Raw genomic sequence first — 22,200 nt, 5'->3', positions numbered from 1 at the left:
GGCATGACAGTTCTACTCTGTCCTGTAGGGTCACCATGAGTCAGAATCAACTCAGGAGCAGTGGGTTTGCTTTCGGTTTTGGTATATGGCTGGAATTTTTTAAAATCCTTTACTGTTATTTCTCATATGTTTGGATTGATTTCTAGCAACATATCTTGTGCTTCCCATTTTTACTAACTTTATAAATGTTTCTTTTTCTTCTCTCTCTTGCCTCTAGTTGGATTGATTATTATTTCTCATTCCATTTTTTCTCTCTACTAATTTGGAAGTTATATCTTTTATTCTTGTAGAGGTTAACCTGTTGTTGTCGTTGTTAGTCGCTGTCACCTGTTAGTTGATTTCGCCTCATGGCAACCCCATGTGTGCAGAGTAGAACTGCTCCATAGGGTTTCCGAGGCTGTAACCTTTTGAAGCCGGTGCCTCTGGGTGGGTTCAAACCACCAACCTTTCAGCTAATAGTTAATTGCTTGACCATATATGCCATCCAGGAAGATCCATAAGCTAACCTAGAAAATCGCATATCTGTATATATGGGAACTCATTGATATCTTTACCCACGCGTGTAAGAAAATAATGACTTTGATTACTCCCCCCGACTGTATTCTTTGTTGTTGTATGTTCAATCATGTTTACTTTTAACCCAACAATTCATAATTTTAGACCATGAATATTTGTTTAGTTACTCACCTATCTTCCTCTTTTCTCACCGATCATTTATTTCTTCATCTCAGATGTCTGTCTGGGATCACTTTCTTCTGACGGAAGCATTCATTCAAGTACTTTCCCTCCGTGAGAACATGCTGGCACCAAATTCTCTCAAATTTTATTGTTTTGAAAAGGACTGTTTCATTGCTATTCTTAAAAAAAAAACGTTTCCTCTGGGTGTAAAATTGGCGTTCTAGGTTAACACAATTATTTTCTCTGAATATATTGAAAATACTATGTAGTTCTCTTTTGGTTTCGATTGTAGCTGTCGAAAAGGAAGATGGATCGCTGCTCTTTGGAAAGCAATCTATCTTTTCTCTCTGGCTGCTTTTTAGATCCTTTCTTTGACTCTCGTGTTCTGAATTTTCACTAGGGTGCGTTATGGAGAATTTCTTTTGTTTGCGTCACTTCAGATTTAGTGGGCTTCCTTAATCTGTGGTCTGGTACCTTCTATCAGTTCTGGATTATTCTCAACCATTGTCTCTTCAGATTTTGCTTTAGCCTCATTGTCTCCTCCTGGAATTTGCATGAGACATATGTAATCCATCTCACTGCCCTCCATGTCTATTAGCCTTTTTTTGTTTTGTTTTTTATCACTTTGTCTCCCTATACTGTATTTGAGATAATTTCTTTGGATCCATCTTCCAGTTCACTGTTTTTTCAACTGTATGTGTTCTGCTGTTAACCCTATCCATTGAACTTTAAGTTTCAATTATTATATTTTTTTATTTATAGAAATTCTATTGGGTTCTCATTCGTATATGATAGGTTATTTTTATAGGCTCTGCCTTTTTACTTATATATTCAAACCTTTTTTAAGTTTCTTTAGACATATTAAGTTATGGCTATTTTATATTTAGTTTCTGTTAATTTCAGTATCAAAAGTCTTCGTGAGTCTGCCTCCCTGTTTGGTTTTGACTTTTCTGCTGGCTCTCATTCACAATGTTTCATTTTCTTCGAGGTTTGTAAATTTTTTTTTTTTTTTTAATATGAATTCATTTCTTTAAATTTATCTCTGGGAATTTTTGAGGCCTGGTGTGAAGTTTGGGTCCTTGCGGGAGGATCCATGTTTACCTCTTCCTTTGTGAGACACATGGGAGCACCACTAGCCTACCTGGACTTTAAATTCTCATCTCTAGGTTTTCCAGACCATGCAAGTGGTGTGAATTTGGGCTCTCAAGCTGATTGGGGACCAGCTTATGGATATGACGTCTCAAGGCAAATATTGTTCCCTTCCTTTTAGCCATAAGGCATGTTTCTTTACAGTCCTCATGGGCTCAGGGCTGGGTTATTTCTCATTGACCTTTACACTGAAGGTATAACCTTTTGGGGGTCCCAGCTTTAACCGCTGGTAGCACCGTGGTTAAAGCACTCAGCTGCTAACTGAAAGATCCGCAGTTCAAACCCACCACCCGCTTTGTGGGAGAAAGATGTAGCAGTCTGCTTCCATTAAGATTTACAGCCTTGGAAACCCCATGGGGAAGTTTTACACTGTCTTATAGGGTTGCTAAGAGTTCAAATCGACTTGATGGCGGTGGATTTGGTTTGGTTTTGCTGTGAGACTTCCCACCTGGGGCAGGTCTGAGCTTTTTCTCCCAACTACCCGTCACCTATAGGACTGCAAAAAGCAAAGTTCAACCTTGCCAGTTCATCCAGTGCCTTCAAGGCACATTTTACTTCTGTGGGCTCCAGTTTCAGTGAGGCTTCAGCCTCTAACCTTCCTCTTTTCCTGGTCAGCTTATTAATACTATGGGTCTCCCTCTACACCACAGGGTCAGACAGGCTTTTCCACTCACAGGGGGCAAATCAGGATGCTTGAGGGTAGGATTTTTCTGGGCAGCCTGGGTCTCATAGTTGCCATATCCCTGTCTCCCTGTACCGGTCCAGGGCCCTTCCATACTCTTGTCTCCCCATGGAACTGGGAGCTACTGGGCAGTGGTCAGATGGCTGGTTCATGCCGGCCCCTGGGGCATTAGTGATAAGAATGTCAAAGAATGAGTGACATCTCATGACATGACTCCACAAAACCAGGGGCCTGGGCTGGACCACGAGCCCTCGGAGGCCTGGTCAGAGAAGGATACTTCTTCAGAGCCTGTACACCAAAAGAGGAAAGAACACCCACTAATCTCTACTGCAGGCCAGCTGGCCTTATTCAACTCAGGTCCTCTAGATCAGGGGCTGGCAGACCACAGCCTGTATTTCACATCTGTCCCACAGAGGAAGATGCAACAGAGGCCCGTAGGTGGTCCAAACCAAACCCATTGCTGTCAAGTCGATTCCAACTCGTAGTGACCATCTAGGACAGAGTAAAACTGTGTCAGAGGGTTTCCATGGCTGTGATCTTTACGGAAGCAGACTGCCACATCTTTCTCCTGCAGATCAGCTGATGGGTTCGAACTGCTGACCTTTCAGATAGTAGCCGAGTACTTAACCATCGCACCACGGGGCTTCTTTATATGTGGTCTACCAAGCCTAAAATATTTACTCTTTGGCCCTTCACAGAAAAAGTGGGCCAATGCTTGCTCTAGACCAATGTCCAATAGAAATATAGTAAGAGCCACATACATACTTTTACATTTTCTAGTTTGGGGGGGGGGGAAGAAATAGGTGACATTAATTTTAGTAAGATTTCATTTTACATCCAAAACGGTATCATTTCAACATACAACCAATACAAACATTTCTTGAACTTGATGGTATTCTTTTTTCATACCGAGTCTTCAAACGTTGGCGAGCGTTCACACTCACACCACACCCCTTGCAGATGTTAACTTTTTATCAGAAATACTCGATCTGTGTTTAAAAAAAAAAATTTTTTTTTCGTTTAGACTTCATAAAAATCCACCGTTGAAAAAGTCAGTTCGCACACCTAAGTCGTTCCAAAACACTAAGTTTTCCGGTCACTGAATCAAGCATCCATGTTTAAATTAAGCTTGATTAAAATTAAATAGCATTAAAATTCAGCCCCTTTGTCTCATGGATCACGTTTCAAGTACTCAGTAGCCATATGTGGCCGGAGGCTGAGATAGTGGACAGTGCAACTCAAGACAGTCATGTCCACATCCGTGTGGACAGGGTGAATGTCAGCGCCAGCAAGCATCTGGCCCAGGCCAGGCCCTGAGGAGCTCAATGCTGTGTGTGGGACGCAGGGCAGACAGAGGGCCGGCTGGTGGTGGGTGAGTGGGCAGCACCATGTAGCTCCAACACCCCCTCCTCCCTTCTCCCACTGCAGGGGACACAACGTCCATAAGTCTTAAGCCCATGACCTGGGTCCCTGAGGACCACCAGCCTTGGATCTGGCTCTCTGTAACCACGTCTGCCTCAGTTTCCCTCCTGCGTTGCCTTTTGGAGATCCTAGTAGGCTTCCAGGAAGCAGTGTTAAGTGCCAAGGGGGTGCATCTCCAGGTGACCTGCCGGAGCTCCGGGCACACTGGACTCCATTGAGCCCCCAGCATGGGCAGCCTGGAGGGGGCACTGACAGCCTGCTGGCTGCCTCCCCACTCCTCGCCCTCGTTCCTAGCCCCCCATGCCTCTTCCGTGTTCTCCAGGCTGCTGAGCTGCTCTTGAGTGACATGGCCGCAAATAGGCGAAGGCATGGGGCCGCCGCCGGATGAAAGGGCTCCCTTGAGAAGCCCTCATTAGTTGCTATTCTGGGAACCAGTTATTTTAAGGCTGGTGTATTTTTTCTTTCCTGAGGAGCCGTCTTAGTGGATGGTGAAGTCCTGAGGTGCTGGCTCTTCCGTCAAACCACACAAGCCCTGTTTTGTCTAGGGTTTCAAAGATAAACCTGTAATGAAAGCCCGCTTGGCACTCAGTGCCCCACCCCCATTCCTGGGCAGGGGTGGGCGTGGCCGCCAGGGAGTTCCCGTGCGCCCAGCAAGCACTGGAGGTGACTTCTTGGATCCCTCAGGGACCGGGTGGCTGCCTCTGCAGAAGCAGACAGAGGCCAGGGCCCTTCCAGCCTGGGGCTGTGCCAAGCATTCCCAGTGTGTCCTTGCACACCAAGCCCAGGGCTGAGGACCCAGCACCGCCCCAATTCCATGTCCTTCCGTACCTGCTGGCAGGGCAGCTCCCCAAAGACCTCACTGAGAGACTGGCCCAAGAGATACCTTTTGAATGACTCCCTGGCTTTGGCCAACAAGCTCGTCTGAAAAATGCTCACCCTCACCATGGACAAAGAAATTCACACTAAAATCAAAATGTAAGAAAATGATAATACCCGGTGCTGGCATGGCTGTGGAGAAACAGGCATTGTTATAGATTGTGGCGGGAATATGAGTTCCTCAAGTAACAGAGCTTTGTGAAAGGAATCTGGCGACATCTGTTAAAAACACACATACCCTTCAATCCAACATGTCACTCTTGGGAAGGGAAGGCACCAGTGTTTGGGACAAATGTACAGGGACATTTCATGGCACTCTGGTTTGTAATGGCAAGAAATTAGAACCACTTAGGTTGTTGGCAAGAGGAGCACTGAATAAACCAAGATCCAGCCCAACTGTGGAATACTGTGCAGCATTTAAAAGAGTGGGTTGATCTCTCTCAGTTGCTCTGGAGGGATACTTTGGTGTGGCCAAGAAATGGGATCCCGTTTTGGTGAAGACACCCATCTTAGTTATCTAGTGCTGGTACTACAAAATACCACAAGTGGGTGACGTTAACAAACAGAAATTTATTCTCTCACAGTCTAGGAGGCTAGAAGTACAAAATCAGGGCTCCAACTCTAGGGGAAGGCTTTCTCTCTCTGTTGGCTCTGGGAGAAGGTCCTTTTCATCAATCTTCCCCTGGTCTAGGAGCTTCTCTGCGCAGGAACGCTGGGTCCAAAGGATGCACTTGCTCCTGGCTCTTCTTGCTTGGTAGTATGAGGTTCTCCTGTCTCTCTGCTGGCTTCTCTCTTTTATATCTCAAAAGAGATTGACTCAAGATACAACCTAAACTTAGAGACTGAATCCTCTCTCATTAACATAACTGCCTCTAATCCTGCCCCATTATAATCATAGAGACAGGATTTACAACGCATAGGATAATCACATCAGATGGCAAAATGGTGGACAACCACACAGTACTGGGAATCATGGCCTAGCCAAGTTGACCCACATTTTGGGGGGACACAATTCAATCCATAACAAAATGTGACCCAAGATGGAGTTTGAGAGCAGGGACGTGAGGGTTCAGCCGTGCTGCAGAGCACTGAGCCTCCACCGCTCCACCCCTCAACTTGGTGCCAGGCGATGGAGCCCCAGGTGCTGGATTCTCAGGAGCAGGAGGGCTGATTTTTATTAACTTTGTCTGAAATCGAGACTTACCTGACGGTTGGTCTGCACATCTGGAGGTGTTTCTTTTTGCCCTGGAAGAGTTGTTTTTGGAGTCCCCAGGTGGTACAAACAGCGAACACACTTGGCTGCTAACTGAAAAGTTGGAGGTTGGAGTCCACCCAGAGAGGAACCTTGGAAGAAAGGCCTGGCAAGCTACTCCCAAAAAATTAGCCATTGAAAAGCCTATGGAGCGCAGTTCTACTCTAACATGCATGGGGTTGTCATGAGTCAGAGTCAACTCCTTGGTGACTGGTCAGCGTTGTTGGCAGATGGAGGTGGGTCTGGCTGTGGAAGGTTCCTCAGGAACAGCACGTCCGCCGCCGTCTGCCAGCACCCACCAGGAGAGGCACTCACACATGGAGGGGATGGCTTGGCTCTGTACGCCGAATCCCACCAGAATGCAGGGGACCCCAAGGAGAGAGGGGTCCTGGGAGGGGAGGGGCCTGGCACTCGGGATGCCTTTGCCTGCTTCCGGCTGCCTCCTTCTCCCACCCAGGTCTCCGAGGCAGGAACATACCTGGCCCTTCAACTCCCCAGCACAGCCTGGTACCTGGGGCCAGTATTTGTGCTTGTAGGGGAGGAGGGGCCCATGACACCATGGGAGAAGGCTGTGCATGGTTGAGGGTCCACCTCACTGTCCAACCCCTCCAAGCCCCCATCCCCACGCTTGCCTGTAGGTGCCGTGAGCAGGCAGGGAAGAGCAGAATTCCCCATCTGAGTAGCTGAACCTCCTTTTCAGGGGATCAAGAAGGGACTTCGGCTTCCCAATCATCAAAATGAGGGTCTTGGCCAGGGAGCTTCAGAGGGACCTTTCCATCCCATCCCATCAGGGTACAGCCCACAGGCCCCTGGGATGTCTGGGGGTCTTGCCCAGAGTCTAGGCTGGGGTCACAGAGGGGGCTTGGAACAGGACGTGGTTCTGGATCTGGTATCAGGATGGCCTGGCTGGCTCTCTGGGTGCTGCCCTTGCATCCCTTGGCCTTTGTCCCCAGGTGCAGGCAGGAGGTGGGGAGTCTGGCCTCATGGCCCCCCTCCTTTAGCAGGCCTCTTCCTGTGGCCCTCAGCTCCTCCCTGCGGCCCTCAGCTCCTCCCTGCCTGGCCAGCAGAAATGGTCTGCACGTGCCAGTGGCCTCACCTGTTGGTGGCATCAAGCACTCAGCTTCCCAGAGAGGTCCCTGAGTGCTGGTTCTTGAAATCTGTCTCTGGCCCTTTAGAGTCCCGAGGTGGGGGCCCCGAGGGCATACATCAAGAAGCAATGGCTGTAACGCTCGCAAGCCTAGCGCCCCCCGCCCCAATCATAAGGCCCTGTCTCTGGAGGTCCAGCCCCTGTTACTCGGCAGACACTGGTCCCGTTTGGGGGCCTGGAAGGACAAGGCTCAGGGGATTCTCAGTGCCTGCCAAGGGCAGCCTCCCACCAGGGGCCCGGGCAGTGTCCGCAGAGCCTCAGTTTCCTCCTCTGTTCCAGGACGGTGGGGGGAGTCTGGCTAGGCAGCGCGCAGGTTTGGAGGGAAGAGGAGAGGGGCGTGTGCCCCAGGGCATCTAATCTGAGCTACACCTAATCACCACCACCCAGAGCCCTGTCCCTTGCCCTTGTCTTCTGCTACTGGGACAGACCCAGGGTCTAGGCAGCCCAACTCTCAGGGCCTTCTCACTCCCTCCCACTTCACAGAGGGTGAAACCAGGACTTTTCCTTGGCACTTGGGAGCCAGCGGCAGGGTTCAGGGGTACAATCAGCCCCCTCCGCTCAGTGGCTATAAGACTGGGGCAGTTAGGCCTGCTCTTGGTCTCATCGGTCAGCGGAGCAGGTAATATTAGCGCCATGATTCCCCACATTGTTGGGAAGGTTTCTGAGTTGACCCACGCCTAGCCTAAAGACCCTCACATGCAAAGGCCCTGTGGCACAGGACAAGAGAGGCTGGCATGGCTGTTTGCAGAACTCAAAGAGAGCAGGCCTGAGGGTAGGCTGGCCATCAAGGGTGGGAGCCCACGCTGTGCCCCAAGCAGGCCTCCCAAATCTGGGCCTCAGTTGCCCCGTCTGTACAGTGGCCTCCCTGCTTCTCCCATCCTTCCCCTCTGCACCACGCTCTCTCTTGCCTGGGTGTTCCCCTCCCAGTCTGTCTGGGGGCCCGTTTCCCCCTCAGCTCTCTCCTCAATGACTCTATTTATAGGCCTTAAATATTGGCCAGAGAGGAAATTTACATTTTTTTTTTTTTAATTTAACTCAAATCTATGTCAACTTCTGTGGGTGTGACGGCTTCTGAGAGCGGCTGGGGACAGGCAGCGGGTGGCAAACAGAGGCATGTGTGTCTGGCGTGTGGCGCAGGCCCTCAGCGGCTGCACGCCCGATGAATGTGCGTCGGTGATATGTCACGGCGGCATGAACAAGGAAGCCGTGGGAGCCTCCTGCAGGTCCCGGTCACTGATGGTGGCGTGCGTGGGGCAGAGCCCCAGCTGTGCGGCCAGCCCTGCCCGGCTGCCTGGGCAGACCTCAGAAAAACATGTATTTTGGTCAAAATGGGCCCCTTTTAAACTTGTCACCCTGGGGGTCGAGCACAGCCTGCCCTTGGCCAGTCCTGCATATTAAGCAGTGGTGTGGTCACCTCCAAAAATAGATGTCCCAGCCCAAGGCAGGGCTGTCCCACCCGCTCCAGAGTGGACCAGCAGGAAAGGGGCTGGTGGCCCAGACCCTGCCAGCTCTAGGAAATGTGGGTCGAGGAAGCAGCGTGGCTGACAGACAACTAAGGGTGAGGAAGGCACGTGCCAGGGCTACCTCTCTCCCTCAGGGTCTTTTCTGCATGTTGGACCATGGGAACCCCCTGTATGCTGCCCACCTGTGCACACACTGGCTGCTATTCCACAGATGAGGCTCTGAAGTCAGAGGGCCCCAGTTTGAGGAGGAGCAGGCCTTGCCAGCCAGCCCTCCCTCAGCCTGCAGCCTCTTCCCAAACTCAGGAACACGGCCAGTCCCTTTGCTCCAGGGGTCTGAGACTAGGTGGCAGCGAGATGGGCCTGCCCCTGCAGTCTGAGTGCAGGCCCTGCCCTCCCAGGACTGGGGGCAGGTGGATGCGAGCAGATCCCCAGCCATGAAGCCTCGCTGAGAAGCAGCAGGGGTTTCCTCCACAACCTCCAGGACCTCGGGCGGGGGACTTCAGGCCCAGTCTGTATGGGCACCCACAAGATGGCTGACACGGCCGCTGCAAACTCCACGGGTCTCTGCATCTCTGCTCGGGCTGTGTTTATCTTGCTGAGCGAATGGCCTTTCGCTGCCCGGGTTCCGGTGCGCAGAGAGGCAGATGGAAATTTTTGTGGATTAAGCGTGGTGCTGAGGCTCGCTGGCCTGTTTGGGTTGGCAGCGTGCTCCCTCCCGCCCTGTTCCTCCTCGCAGTTTCCCGCCTCGCCCTCTCCTCCATTCATGCCTGGCACCCCACCCCTCCACCACTCACAGGCTCTACCCCGCCGCCACACACACACCCTGAGGGGCAGCTGGGCTGGTGTGGGACAGGGGAGCCTTGGACTTCTCTTCAAATTTGGAAAGGGGCTGCAGGACGAGGGAGGGCTGGCTGGGAAGGCCTGTTCCTCCTCAAACTCGGGGCCCCTCTGACCTCCAGATCCTCATCTATGAAATGTGGCCAGTGTGAGGCCTAGGTGAGCAGTGTATGGCAGTACCTATGGGTCCAGCAACTGAGAAATGCCCAGTACATGGGCTTCGTCACGGTCTCCATGCTCTCAGGAAAGCAGAACAGCGCCAGGTTGGCATGCGGTGACAGGATCTCATACCTCACTCACTGCACAGAAGCCCACTGTGTCCAGAAGGGATCTGGCCTTCTGACAGAGACTGAGGGCTATGCCGGGACTGCCAGCGAAGATCTGGGGGGTAAGGGAGCAGGTCACGTGGGGGTCAGTGTTCCAGGCGGACAGCACAGCCAGTGCAGAGGCCCTGCGGTAGGACCAGGCCCGGCCTATTTGAGCACCAGCAGCAAGCGGGGTGGCAGAGCCAGCAGGGAACAGGAACTGGGGATGGCAGGCGGGAAGGACTCGAGGTTCACCTCGGAGGGAGATGGGGCTTTGGGAGCAGAGGAGGGACATGACCTGGCACACGTTGTCGGCAGGCCTTCCAATATGGAGGAGGACCTGGAGAGGGTGAGTGTGGCTGCAGGAGACCTTCAGAGCCAGTATACCCTCACCAAGATGGTGGGCCCACTGAGCTCAGGGGAGCAGGAAGGGCTAGGGGCCTCTCAGGGGGCTGGGGCCACAAGCTCCCTGCCTGGCCCTATCCCAACACATGTAACAGGTGGTACCACGTGGGCAGTAAAGCTGCCTTCATCCCTGTAAATGGTCTCTGTGTCCTGGGCCTGAATCTCCATGGCCAGAAGGCAAAACAGGACCTGGGGAGGTTTGATGATGTGGGAGCATGTCCTATGCTGTCAGGCAGTGCCCTGGGGCCACAGAGGAGCATTGTTAGACCTGGGCCGTCTCACATTGAGATTAATAGGGCATAGCCGCAGAGGCCAGGGCAGGCCCGGGAGGGGTGAGGAGAAGGCCTGGCCCTTGCTCCTAGCGACCACTGGATGGCCGGACACACGGTGCCATGCCTACAGAGACTGCATCCTACCGGCCATGAATAAGCCCTCCTTTTCCTGCGTCCTCCACCGAGCAGACAGGTGGGCAGTGCCTTCCTGGCCAGAGCCTGAGCCCAGAAAGGCCAGGTTCAGGAGGCCAGTGGGACTTGATATCAGCTCCCACTCAACCAAAGCCCAGGCCTGGTGGCCTCCACATTCCAGGTCTCTGAGGCCCCTCCGCTCCCACCCTGCCAGCCCTGCATCTGCACAATCTAGGCTGAGCCTGTTCTCCAGCTGCCTGCCATTGGCCCCCGTCAGCTGCACCTTGTGACCAAAGTGACCTTCCTCCTATGTCTGACCACATCATGCCCTCTCACATGTCCTCGAGACTACTCACCTAGAGAACAATGTCTCCACAGCCTCCACACAGCCTCTACAGCCTACACACCCAGCCTTCACAGCCTGCATACACAGCCTTCACGCCCTGCACACACAGCCTTCACACCCTACACACCCAGCCTTCATGGCCTCCACACACAGCCTTCATGCCTTCTACACACAGCCTTCAAGGCCTCCACACCAAGCCTTCACAGCTTCCACACATGGCCTCCATGGCCTATACACACAGCCTCCATGGCCTCCACACCAAGCCTTCACAGCTTCCACACACGGCCTTCATGGCCTCCACACACAGCCTCCATGGCCTCCACACACAGCCTTCACGGCTTCCACACACGGTCTCCATGGCCTCCACACACGGCCTCCATGGCCTCCACACACAGCCTTCACGGCTTCCACACACGGCCTTCATGGCCTCCACACACAGCCTTCAAGGCTTCCACACCAAGCCTTCACAGCTTCCACACATGGCCTCCATGGCCTCCACACACAGCTTTCAAGGCCTCCACACACAGCCTTCACGGCTTCCACACACGGCCTCCATGGCCTCCACATACAGCCTTCACGGCTTCCACACACGGCCTCCATGGCCTCCACACACAGCCTCCATGGCCTCCACACACAGCCTTCACGGCTTCCACACACGGCCTTCATGGCCTCCACACAGCCTTCAAGGCCTCCACACTAAGCCTTCACGGCTTCCACACATGGCCTCCATGGCCTCCACACACAGCCTCCATGGCCTCCACACACAGCCTCCATGGCCTACGCACACAGCCTTCACAGCTTCCACACCAAGCCTTCATGGCTTCCACACACAGCCTCCATGGCCTCCACACACAGCCTTCATGGCCTCCACACCAAGCCTTCACGGCTTCCACACACAGCCTTCATGGCCTCCACACACAGCCTCCATGGCCTACGTACACAGCCTTCATACACGGCCTTCACAGTGGCTGGCTCCCCCTTCCTACCTCCTGCAGCCCTGCTCTCAGGCACCGTGTAACCCTGCCCGTGCCGCCTTTCCCCTGGGATGCCTCCCTCACCACCCCTGCTTGTGCCTCAGCACCAGCTCCAACATCCCATCCTCCACAAAGCCGGCCTATGAGAGGCAAGTCGTGGGCACTCAGAGCCTCTGTTCCTCCATCCCCCTCTCCCAGGGCCTTTGCACTTGCCTGGAGAGGCCTAAGGGACAGGGTCGTGGGGAGATGCCTCCCCACTGGGTGCTGGCTTCAGCCAATCACACAGTCTTTAGGGCAGCCAGCCCGTAAGCCCCTTGGCAGATGCACAAAGCGCCTCCCCAGGTTGGACTCAGCCCCTCAGCCCTCACACGAGCAGAACCCACCTGCACGCTTGCCCACGGCAGCCCTGGAATGCTGGTGCTTTGGGTCACAAGCCCCTGTCCCCCTGCTCTCTCACCCTCTAAGCCCCCCGCTGCAGCCGAAGGGGAGCGGCCTCTAAACAGCAGGGTGTGAGCTGACAAGGGAGACGGTGCTTAGGGCTCAGGACAAGCAGAGTCTCTGCATGAGAAGGGACATTGAGAAGGCATCCGTCCGTCCTACCCGCTGGCCTGCTCACTGCCAACCACCTGCACACTGACTCAGCCCTCCTTTGCCCTGAGTCTTCCCAAAAACCCTACCTCGGGGTACCCAGCTGCCCCAGGGCCCCCCACCAGGGCCACCTCAAAAATAGCCATGCGGGGATCAAGACAGCAGCAACAGACTTTTTTAGACAAATTTGGAAAAATTAGGCCAAGTTCCGGGGGGGGGGCTCTATTTCCTCATTAACATAATTGCAAACAGAACGAATCTTTCTTGATTTCGTGTAAACAACAGCTTGAAATAGTTTATAATCCTTGCAGGTATCAAATTAAGTTCGTACTTATGGTCTGGGAATTAATTACTCTCACAGTGAGACAAATGTGAAAACTGTGTATTTTTGACAAGAAAATTAAGCAGCTATTGGGGAAAATGTAACCTAATCGTTGGAGGGAAAATTGTTTATAAATTGGTCGCGTTGTTTGAACTCTTGCCTCAGTGGCTTGGAGCAGGACTGGGGTGTGTGTTTGCCTGATTCGGAGCTGGTCTGAGTAGGTTATCGGGAAGTGGCAGGGGAGCGGGCTGGAGCAGGGGAGGAGAAGGAAGGGGGCCAGTACAGGACCAATGGTGGAGTCCGGCAGCGCTGGGCCGGAAGCACAGTGGTCACGGCATCCGGACAGGTGGAGCCTCCCGTGGAGGGAGGGCAGTCCTGCAGGTCCCTGAGGGCCCAGCCCAGCTGAGAGGAGGCCTGAGCAAGGGACGTGGGCAGGGCCAGAGCTTAGCTGGCAAAGCTCAGTCCGTCGTGGGCAGGGGACACACTAGCCGTCTCAACTGCCAGTCTTTGGCTTGGAACATTGGGTTCCGTGTGTGTGTGTGTGTGTGTGTGTTTGTATAGTGTGTATGAGACTTATAAATATGTGTGGTGATTGTGTGTGAGGGATGTGAGTGTGTGCATAGTGCGTGCGGGTTATAAATTATGTATGAGTGTGGTGAGAGTGTGTGTGAAAGAGTATTGTAAGTGTGTGTGGTGCAAGGGTGAGTTGGTGTGTGAATACATGGGAGAGTGTGTATGTGTGCGTATATATGTAGTGTGTGTGTCTGAGTGGTTGTGTGTATGTGTGAGAAGATGTGAGTATGTGTGAGTATATATGAGTGTATGAGTGTGAGTATGTACATGTGGTGTGCGTGTGTGTGCATGTGTCCTGTATGAGTTGTACATGTGTGTGTACAAGAGATGCATGTGTGTATGGGTGGTGTGTGTGAGTGTGTCTGTGTGGGGTGTATGTGTGAGGGTGTACATGTGGGGTGTGTGTGAATGTGTTGTGTCCATGTGGGATGTATGCGTGTGAGTGTACACATGTGGTGCGTGTGTGAGTATGTTGTGAGGGTGTACATGTGTGGTGTGTGTGAGTGTACACATGTGTGTGAGTGTATGTGTGTGAGGGTGTACACATGGCGTGGTGTGTGTGTGAGTGTATGTGTGCGAGGGTGTATGTGTGGTATGGTGTGTGTGTGAGTTTGTGTGTGAGGGTGTACATGTGGTATGGTGTGTGTGTGAGTGTATGTGTGTGAGGGTGTACATGTGGTATGGTGTGTGTGTGAGTTTGTGTGAGGGTGTACATGTGGTATGGTGTGTGTGTGAGTTTGTGTGTGAGGGTGTATATGTGGTATGGTGTGTGTGTGAGTTTGTGTGTGAGGGTGTACATGTGGTGTGCCATGTGTGTGACTATGTGTGTGAGGGTGTACATGTGGCGTGGTGTGTGTGAGTGTATGTGTGTGAGGGTGTACATGTGGTGTGCCGTGTGTGTGAGTGTGAGTTTATCTGTGAGGGTGTACATGTGGTATGGTGTGTGTGTGAGTTTGTGTGTGAGGGTATACACGTGGCATGGTGTGTGTGTGTGTGTGTGAGGGTGTACATGTGGTGTGCCGTGTGTGTGAGTGTGAGTTTGTGTGTGAGGGTGTACATGTGGTATGGTGTGTGTGTGAGTTTGTGTGTGAAGGTATACACATGGCATGGTGTGTGTGTGTGTGTGTGTGAGGGTGTACATGTGGTATGGTGTGTGTGTGTGAGTGTATGTGTGTGAGGGTGTACATGTGGTGTGCCATGTGTGTGACTATGTGTGTGAGGGTGTACATGTGGTGTGCTGTGTGTGTGAGTGTATGCGTGTGAGGGTGCACGTATGCATCCAGGGTCACGGGTAAATCTTACACACCGAGGATTGCAGTCAGAGCAGGCGGGCAACCACACTGTGCTCCTTGCGCGCTGTGGTGACAAGCTTGTTTGTTCACAGAATGATGGGGGACCTCTGGGTGGCCTGAACAGAGACGATCTAATCAAACGTACGTTTCTTCTCAGCCACCATGATAAGGGTGGGCTTCAGGGAGACGGTGGGAGTGAGGAGACTGGGTGAGGGGTGGTGATGTCACGTGGAGAGGAGTGTCCATGGGCTGGAGGAAAGCAGGCGGGATCAGGGCGTGTCTGGTGCAGAGTGAAGGAGCTGAGGGAGGAGCAGTGAAGGCCTGGGGAGGCAGGGGGAGGAGTGTGGGCAGGCTGGGGTGTAGGTCAGGGTCCAGGTATGAAGCTCATGACAGCCAAGGAGCAAGGCCAGAGGAGCTGGTCCAGCCCGTGTGTGTGCTGCTGAGGTTGAGCTGTGTGCAGCTTTTCACCATGCTCTATCCTGCTATGGCAAATACCCTCCTCCCATACATTTTCCCCTACATCGTGTTTCATCTACCAAGAGTGGAGCTTCTGGGCCACAGTCGGGAGAATTTAGAAGAATTTCTTACTAGAGAGGAATAAGTTGCACAGAGGGAATGGAGTTCCTCGTCACAGAAGGTGACCAAGCAGAGGCCCCATGACCATTTGGCAGGCTGCCCACAGGGCTCCACGGCTGAGCAGAGGGGTGTGGCCATGGAAGGTACGCTTTCCACGCCATGTGTCCATCTGGATGACCTCATTTTAAAGATGAGGAGCTGAGGACCTGAGGAACTGGGGGCGATGAGGGGCCCTAACAGGGAAGAAGCAGGGATCCAGGGAGGATATTTCACTCAGGGGTGACGGTGAGCTCTGAGCTCTGCCATTAGCTGAAAGGGGGGTCAGCTGAGGATGAGGCAGCCCCGTAGCCAGGGACCCCAGAGGCCATCTGGGCACTCCCTGCTTCAGGGAAGGCTGTGTGGAACCTTCTAGCCTGCACAGGTCTGCTGGGGAGGACAGCGATCGAAGGGTTGACTTGATCCCTCCCTGTCCCCGTGGCCCAGGCACTGCTGGCTAATGGGGCTGGGGTGCCGGCGCAGCCTCCCAGACCTTGTCCGCATTAACCGTCATCTATGGGGCCTGTAGCAGGTGGGAGCCGGGCTCTGGAACACACCGTCGCTTTGTGGGTTCTGTTCACTAAGTCCCGTGGCGACGCGGCCCTGTCAAGCAGGGTAGGCTCTACCCCCGCCACACCTCCCGGGAGCTCAGAGCCTCCGCTTGGCCCCTCTGGCGTTAAGTTTGAGCACCCAGCCCTTTGGGGACAGTGGGCCTGGCCACACAGGGTCCCGAAGAAGTGGGGATAGACCCCAAGGGCAGCAGATGCTCACTCCCAGCCAGCCCAGGACATCTGGGTGCCTCAGCCATGTCAGAGGCTGTGGGTCCTGAAAGCGGGACCCATGGGGAGAGAGGAAGGGGCGTCTAGCTCCCTGTACCTGTCCATAGTTCACTCAGACCTCAGAGGTGATGGCCCTGGGCAGCCTGGTGGATCATGGGGCAAGGAAGGGTAAAGCCCTGCTGGCTCCCCACCATGACCCCTGCATGGCCTCCAGTCAGGGCCCGCAGCCCCTCGTCACTGCCTGTGTTGCTGGGGGGAGTGGTATGTGAGCTTACCCCCAGCCCCGCTATGCCACACTCTCAGCTTAGGGACCCTCCGTTGTGACCCACCTGGACGAGCATGCCCTCAGCTCCCACTGCAAGAGGCAGCCACGCCAGTCCCTGTGTGACCCATGCAAAAGGCTGTCTGCATGTACAAGGGGGTGTCTGGGTGTGCAAGGGGGTGTCAGGGTGTCCAGGTGTGCAAGGGGGTGTCAGGGTGTCTAGGTGTGCAAAGGGGTGTCAGGGTGTCTAGGTGGCAAGGGAGTGTCAGGGTGTCTAGGTATGCAAGGGGTGTCTGGGTGTCCAGGCGCATAAGGGGGTATTGGGGCATCTAGGCATGTAAGGTGGCATTGGGGCATCTGGGTGTATAAGAGGTTATGAGGGCATTCGGACATGTAAGGGGTATTGGGGTATCTGGGTGTATAAGGGGTCTGAGGGCATTGGGTATATAAGGGGCATTGGGTGTCTGGCTGCGGGAAGGACAACCCATTCAGCCCTTCTTAGCGTGAACCTTGAATGCACCCCAGGGGATGAAGAGAGACCACAGGCGCCCCAAGCCATGCTCAGCTCCTCCAGGGGTCAGTCAGCCTGGACAGGTGGCAGGCACGGCTGTTGTGATGCCATCTCTCCCTTGTGCACTAAGCCTGCGGGGGAAGGCAGGGGGTGGCAGCCTTGAAGGTGGACTGGAGGAGGGGAGCAGAAGTCCTCTGCTAGATTTAAAATGACGCCCCCAAGGTCCGTGGGCAGTCCGCAGCCCTCCGGTGCCTGGGTGTCCCCCTGTACCCAGAGTCCCTTGGGGTGCCCATGCCTCATGGTGGGGGGCAGAAGCTGATAGTGTCCCTCTACCACTTTGTCCTGCAGGCAGTGCTGACCTGCGGTGGGAGCAGGCCAGAGGATCCCCAGGACCAGCAGGAACAAGCTGGGGCCTGCTGCTCTGCAGCCCGCCTCTCCTGCCTGCCAACACCCCCTCCCAACCCTCAGCTTGGTGAGGCCGTGCCCGCCCGCAGACGCCCAGACTTGTCCCGGGAGGCCTGGCCCCTTCTTTCTGCATCTCTTGGCCACACCCTCCACTCCTCTCACTCCTCTCGCCCTCAGCCTGGCCCCCAACTCCCACCCTGTGGCCCCAAGGGTCTGCAGGCTCCAGGTCAGCTCTATGCACATGGGCCCTCTGGGAGCTCCAAGCCGGCCATTAGCCCTGGCCACCGATACCACAGCCCAAGTTCAGCCTGGGCACAGGGCTACCTTGGGTCCCCTGCTCCAGCTCCCCCCAGGTCCTGCTCGCCCCAGCCCTTGGGCCCAGTGGGGTCAAAGGTCAAGGGCAGAAGGAATCCAGTTGGAGGAGCCAGGCATGCCTCACCCCAGGTTCAGTTATGGGTTTTCCGCAGCCCCTGATCTCAGTATCAGTAATACCTGTTAACTTGACAAAATGGTTCAGCGCTCATTGAGAAAAACATGAATGTAGCTATGATACTTCCAGAAAAAATAACTCACACATGGGGGTCATTGTACCGGACTCTGAGGTCCCAGCCACAAACATCCTTATTGAAAGGCTGGCCCAATGACCGGCTTCCCAGGCGTCCCGAGCACATGCAGGCGTGTCATGTCCACGACCATTATTTCCATTTTATGTTTGAGGATACTGAAGGCCGAGCTAAAGCCATGCAGCCAGGAGGTGGCGGGACAGGAATTGCCCCCTGCTGCCTGGCTCCACCTGGGACAGGTAACAGGCTCACCTGGGACAGGTGGGAACGGACACAAGGGAGAGGCAGCATCACCAGCCAGATCTTGCCACACGAAACAGACAGGTGAGGACATCAGCTGCTCAGGAAAAAAGTCAAGGTAGCATCTCACCTCCAGGCTACAACAAAAGTCATGTTATGGACCATAAGGCCCTAGAAGTAAAAATAAAACGATTAAAAAAAGTTAAAAAACTAGATGAGAATGTGAGATGGTGCAGCTGCTGGGGGAAATGGTGCCGCAGTTCCTCAAAAAGTTAAACAAGAGTTACCATGGGACCCAGAAATTCCGCTCCCGAGTGGGGACTCCCAGGTACGTGCACCCCAACGTTGACCACAGCACCATTCACAACACCCAGAAGGCAGGCACAACCCCAGTGTCCACCGACAGAGGAATGGGGGAACACAGCACGGTCCGTCCGTACAGTGAATTACTCAGCCATAGAGAGAAACAGGGCTCTGACACACGCCACAACACAGATGAACCTCAAAGACACGATGCTGAGTGAAGTAAGCCAAAAAAACAACCAAACCTGCCGTTGTCAAGCCAATGCTGACTCATAGCAACCCTACAGGACAGAGTAGGACCACTCCATAGGGTTTCCAAGGAGCGGCTGATGCATTCGAACTGCCGACCTTTTGTTTAGCGGCCAAACGAAAATAAGCCAGGCACGAAAGGACAGCTAGTGCATGACCCTACTGACATGGAATATCCAGAATGGGCAGACGTACGGAGACAAAGGAAGATTGGTGGTCACCAGGGGATGGGGGAGGGAGGGATGGGGAGGAAAATTATCCTGACGTCCACTTAAAATGGGTGACTTTTATGTGAATCATTCCTCAACAAAGATTACAAAAAAAAAAAACAAAACTAGAAAAACTGTCGTCTAACCATTCCTGGCACATGAGTTCCTGCCCACAGGCTGGGTCAGCAGCTCAAGACGAGAGCCAGAAGCAAGGGCTTTTGTCTCTCAAAGAGCCAGAGTGGGGTCCCAGGGCCCTTGGGGCTGAGGTCCTGCAGAGGAGAGACAGGCAGAGGCTGCAGGCTGCAGGCTACAGGCCCGCACCTCCCCACTCGAGGCAGCTCCCTGGACCACATGCTGGGGAGAAAGCTAAACCAACGATGGAGAGAGACAATTTTAGAATGTGAAGGCTCTGATAAAGAACTGGGGAGGTGGTCCCCAAAAGGAGGGTCGCCAGGAATCTGGGAAGAACACCAGCCTATACCTGCTTCTGGCCTCTTAGGAATAATTACAATCAAGTTTTACGAAGGACTCTCTTTTCCAGTCTAAAAGTGTGGAGAACGTAAGTTGGGTTTGATTTTGGCCGCGGACATTCAACACTCCAATCAAAGAGGAACCTGGTGTTTTCTCCTAATTTATTTAATGGCACAGGTGTCAAGAGAACCACAGTCCACCAACTCACTCAGCCTTGTCCCTAACCGTGAATTTCAGTGATGAACACACTTGTGCTGCTGAGAAACAAAAGTATTTTGAAATCTCACTACGCAAAGTAAAGAATTGATAGTGTTGGTTTCAAAATAATTTTGTATTTAAGCTTCTGGCTTTCTGTATCCAACGGTATAGATTTTTAAAATTTGTAAGAACAAAATGTGTTTAAAACAATCCTGCTCTACTTTTGTGACCTTGCGTACTTCTGAAATAAAATCAAGAAAGCAGTTTTCTGCCTTGCAAAAAAATAAATAAGAATCTGGAAGATACCCCACACCGCCAGCCCTCTGAGACGGAGTCAGCAACTGACAGATTGCGGGTCTGACGCGGCCCACTGCCTGTGTGTGTGTAAATAAAGTTTTATTGAAACAAGGCCACACACAGTCATAAACATGTTGCCTAAAATATTTACGATCTGACACTTTACAGAATGAGTTTGCCAATCCCTGCTGTAAGAGTGTCTGGGAAGAGATGTGAGCTTGGTATATTTTGTGCGGTGAAGGTGAGGTGACATGGGTACCCTGTGCTCTGCTGCTGAGAATATGAACGCTTACCCTTCAGGAAAAGAAAATGTGCTGATGAAATCTATCAAGAGTGTTCAAAACCACTCCTCACCCTCTGACCCCATAATTCCCCTTCCAGGAATCTATCCCCAAAGAACAAATCAGAGTTGCTGCAAAGATTTATGCAGAAACAAGTTAATCCCAGCGTTATTTATACCAGCAAGAAATTGGAAACAGACAGCATCCAGCGTTTACGGGATGGTTGGATCTGGCTGTGCACACGGCGGACGGTGAGGCAGTACTTGGGGACCACGGAAGAGGCCAGCATCCAGGGCTGTGTGCAGAGAAGCGGCCGGTGGGGCCCCACTTTGGGGCGGGCGGGGGTGTGTGTGTGTGTAAAATATCACCTCACAGAAAACACACCAGAAAATCAATGAGATTTGTCCTTGGATGGTGGGATTGTAGGTGTGCTTTGTAAAATATTCTTCTGCATCGTCCAAAATTTCTACAAAAAGTGGTGATTACCTTTATCATCAGGAAAAGATGACCAATGGGGGGGGGGTGTGGGCGCAGAGAGGAAGGGAGAAAGGGGCTTTCCTGCTGAGGGACCTGATTGGTCTGGCCTCAATTTGAACACTTCTGTGGCCACACCAGACCACTGCTCACAGTGGTGACTGCACACGGGGCTGTGGCACCTGGGACGACCTGCCCCCCAAGTGTCCAGGCACCTGGGCCCCCAAGGCGTGGGACAGGGCTGCTGACCACCTGTGCCTCCCTACCTCTGGCTGGCTCCGTCTTCCTCCCCACCCTTCCTGTGGCCTGTGCCTCAGCACTCTCCATTCACGTGCTCGGCGGCCCCCAACGCGTCTGGTCCCTGCCTTTGAGCACACTGGCTCAGAGTCGCCCATTTGGGCTTCTCCCTGAGTTGGTGGTCAGCCTGCACGCAGCGCCCACACCTGGCCCCTCTTCCCACCCTCCTATGTGCCCTGGGAGCCTGGCAGCCCCCCAGAACCAGGTTGGACACCTCAAGGCCTCCAGCCCTGGCACCAGCACCATTCAGCGATGGGCAGACAGAGGCCAGTGGTGGGAGGGATGGTGCCCACATGGCCCAGGGAGGGGGCAGAGCCAAACTAGACCCCTTCTGCAGGCCCAGCAGCCCCAGGAACCCAGCCAGCGCATGGTCTGCCTGCTAATGGCCGGCTCCATTGTGATGGTGGGGAGGGCCCATTGAGGTCTGGCTCTGTTGGAAGGTATCAGCATTTCCTGGGTACCAAATGGAGTAAATGGGGCAATTAAGTAGGGATTCTTAAATCGCTGCTTTAGCCTGTTTGGAAGTCTGCTGTTTATTCTCTGGGGGAAACACATGCAGGTTCGTTATTATCATGAGCTTTGGGCAAAATATCTCGTGGGGCTTGATAAGCCAGTGGCTCCACGCTGGGCCCGGCCCTCCTCAGAGCTAACCGGCCGGGGGCATCCCACCCGCTCCACTTGGGGGGCTGTTTGAATGCCCTGACGCAAAGCCCCCCTTTGATGTTGGGGACCAGATAAGGCCGAGGGGACAGCGGGTGGGTCTGTGCGGCACGGAGGCCTCCCCACCGCCCGCTCCGGGCCGGGGGCCAAGGCGGTGTCATGAGCTAACTGCACAAACAGTCCTGCCCCAAAAAATATGCTTTTGTTTCTCTCGTAAATCTCTCCTTGGAACGCGCCCCGCGGGCCTCGGCACTCAGGCCGCAGCCTGGCCAGCCTCCTCGCGGCCCCAGCACAAAAGCTTCCCAGGGACAGGGCGGCCGGCAGCACCATGCTTCTGAGCCAAGGAGCGCCCGGTGTCCCGTCCTGTCCCTGCCGCCTCCCTCACTTCCTCTCCCACGCTCGCCTTCTGACTTCCCCCTGCCCATTCCCCCTCCATTGAAGCCTTCCAAGTGCCACCCTGCCCACCCCACCTCCTGACTCCCTGCCCTCCAGGAATTCCCGGCCTGACGTGGGGAGACGGGGGCAGCGGCCTTGCAGTCAGGGGCAGAGAGGCACCTCCAGCCTCAGCCCAGTCTCTGGAGAGGGGCCAGGCAGCTCCTAAGCCATCTCAGCCAGGGCGGTGGGGAAGGGACAGAGATGCTGCCACCCCAGGCCAACCCCGCAGAGGGGGGTGC

The 22,200-nt window shown here is 53.8% G+C and overlaps 1 protein-coding gene across 9 annotated transcripts in view; it reads left to right on the top strand.

Moving 5' to 3' along the window:
* Positions 1-22,200, top strand: part of KCNQ1 (potassium voltage-gated channel subfamily Q member 1) — a 363,159-nt gene that overhangs the window by 292,226 nt on the left and 48,733 nt on the right. For 5 of the 9 annotated variants that reach the window (XM_049892813.1, XM_049892812.1, XM_049892821.1 and 2 more), the window contains one exon: positions 17,228-18,858. The exons of 3 other annotated variants lie outside the window; for them this stretch is intronic. In XM_049892813.1, coding sequence (XP_049748770.1) covers positions 17,228-17,758 — 531 coding nt within the window. In that variant the 3' untranslated portion in view covers positions 17,759-18,858. Of the gene's footprint in view, positions 1-17,227; positions 18,859-22,200 lie in introns of those variants that run through there. One more of the 9 variants, XM_049892817.1, reaches the window with a different exon arrangement.

Source organism: Elephas maximus, chromosome 7 (assembly GCF_024166365.1).
Source record: "Elephas maximus indicus isolate mEleMax1 chromosome 7, mEleMax1 primary haplotype, whole genome shotgun sequence".
Classification (NCBI taxonomy): domain Eukaryota; kingdom Metazoa; phylum Chordata; class Mammalia; order Proboscidea; family Elephantidae; genus Elephas; species Elephas maximus.
Note: the sequence above shows the minus strand (reverse complement) of the source record. Positions and strands in the feature narration are given on the sequence as shown.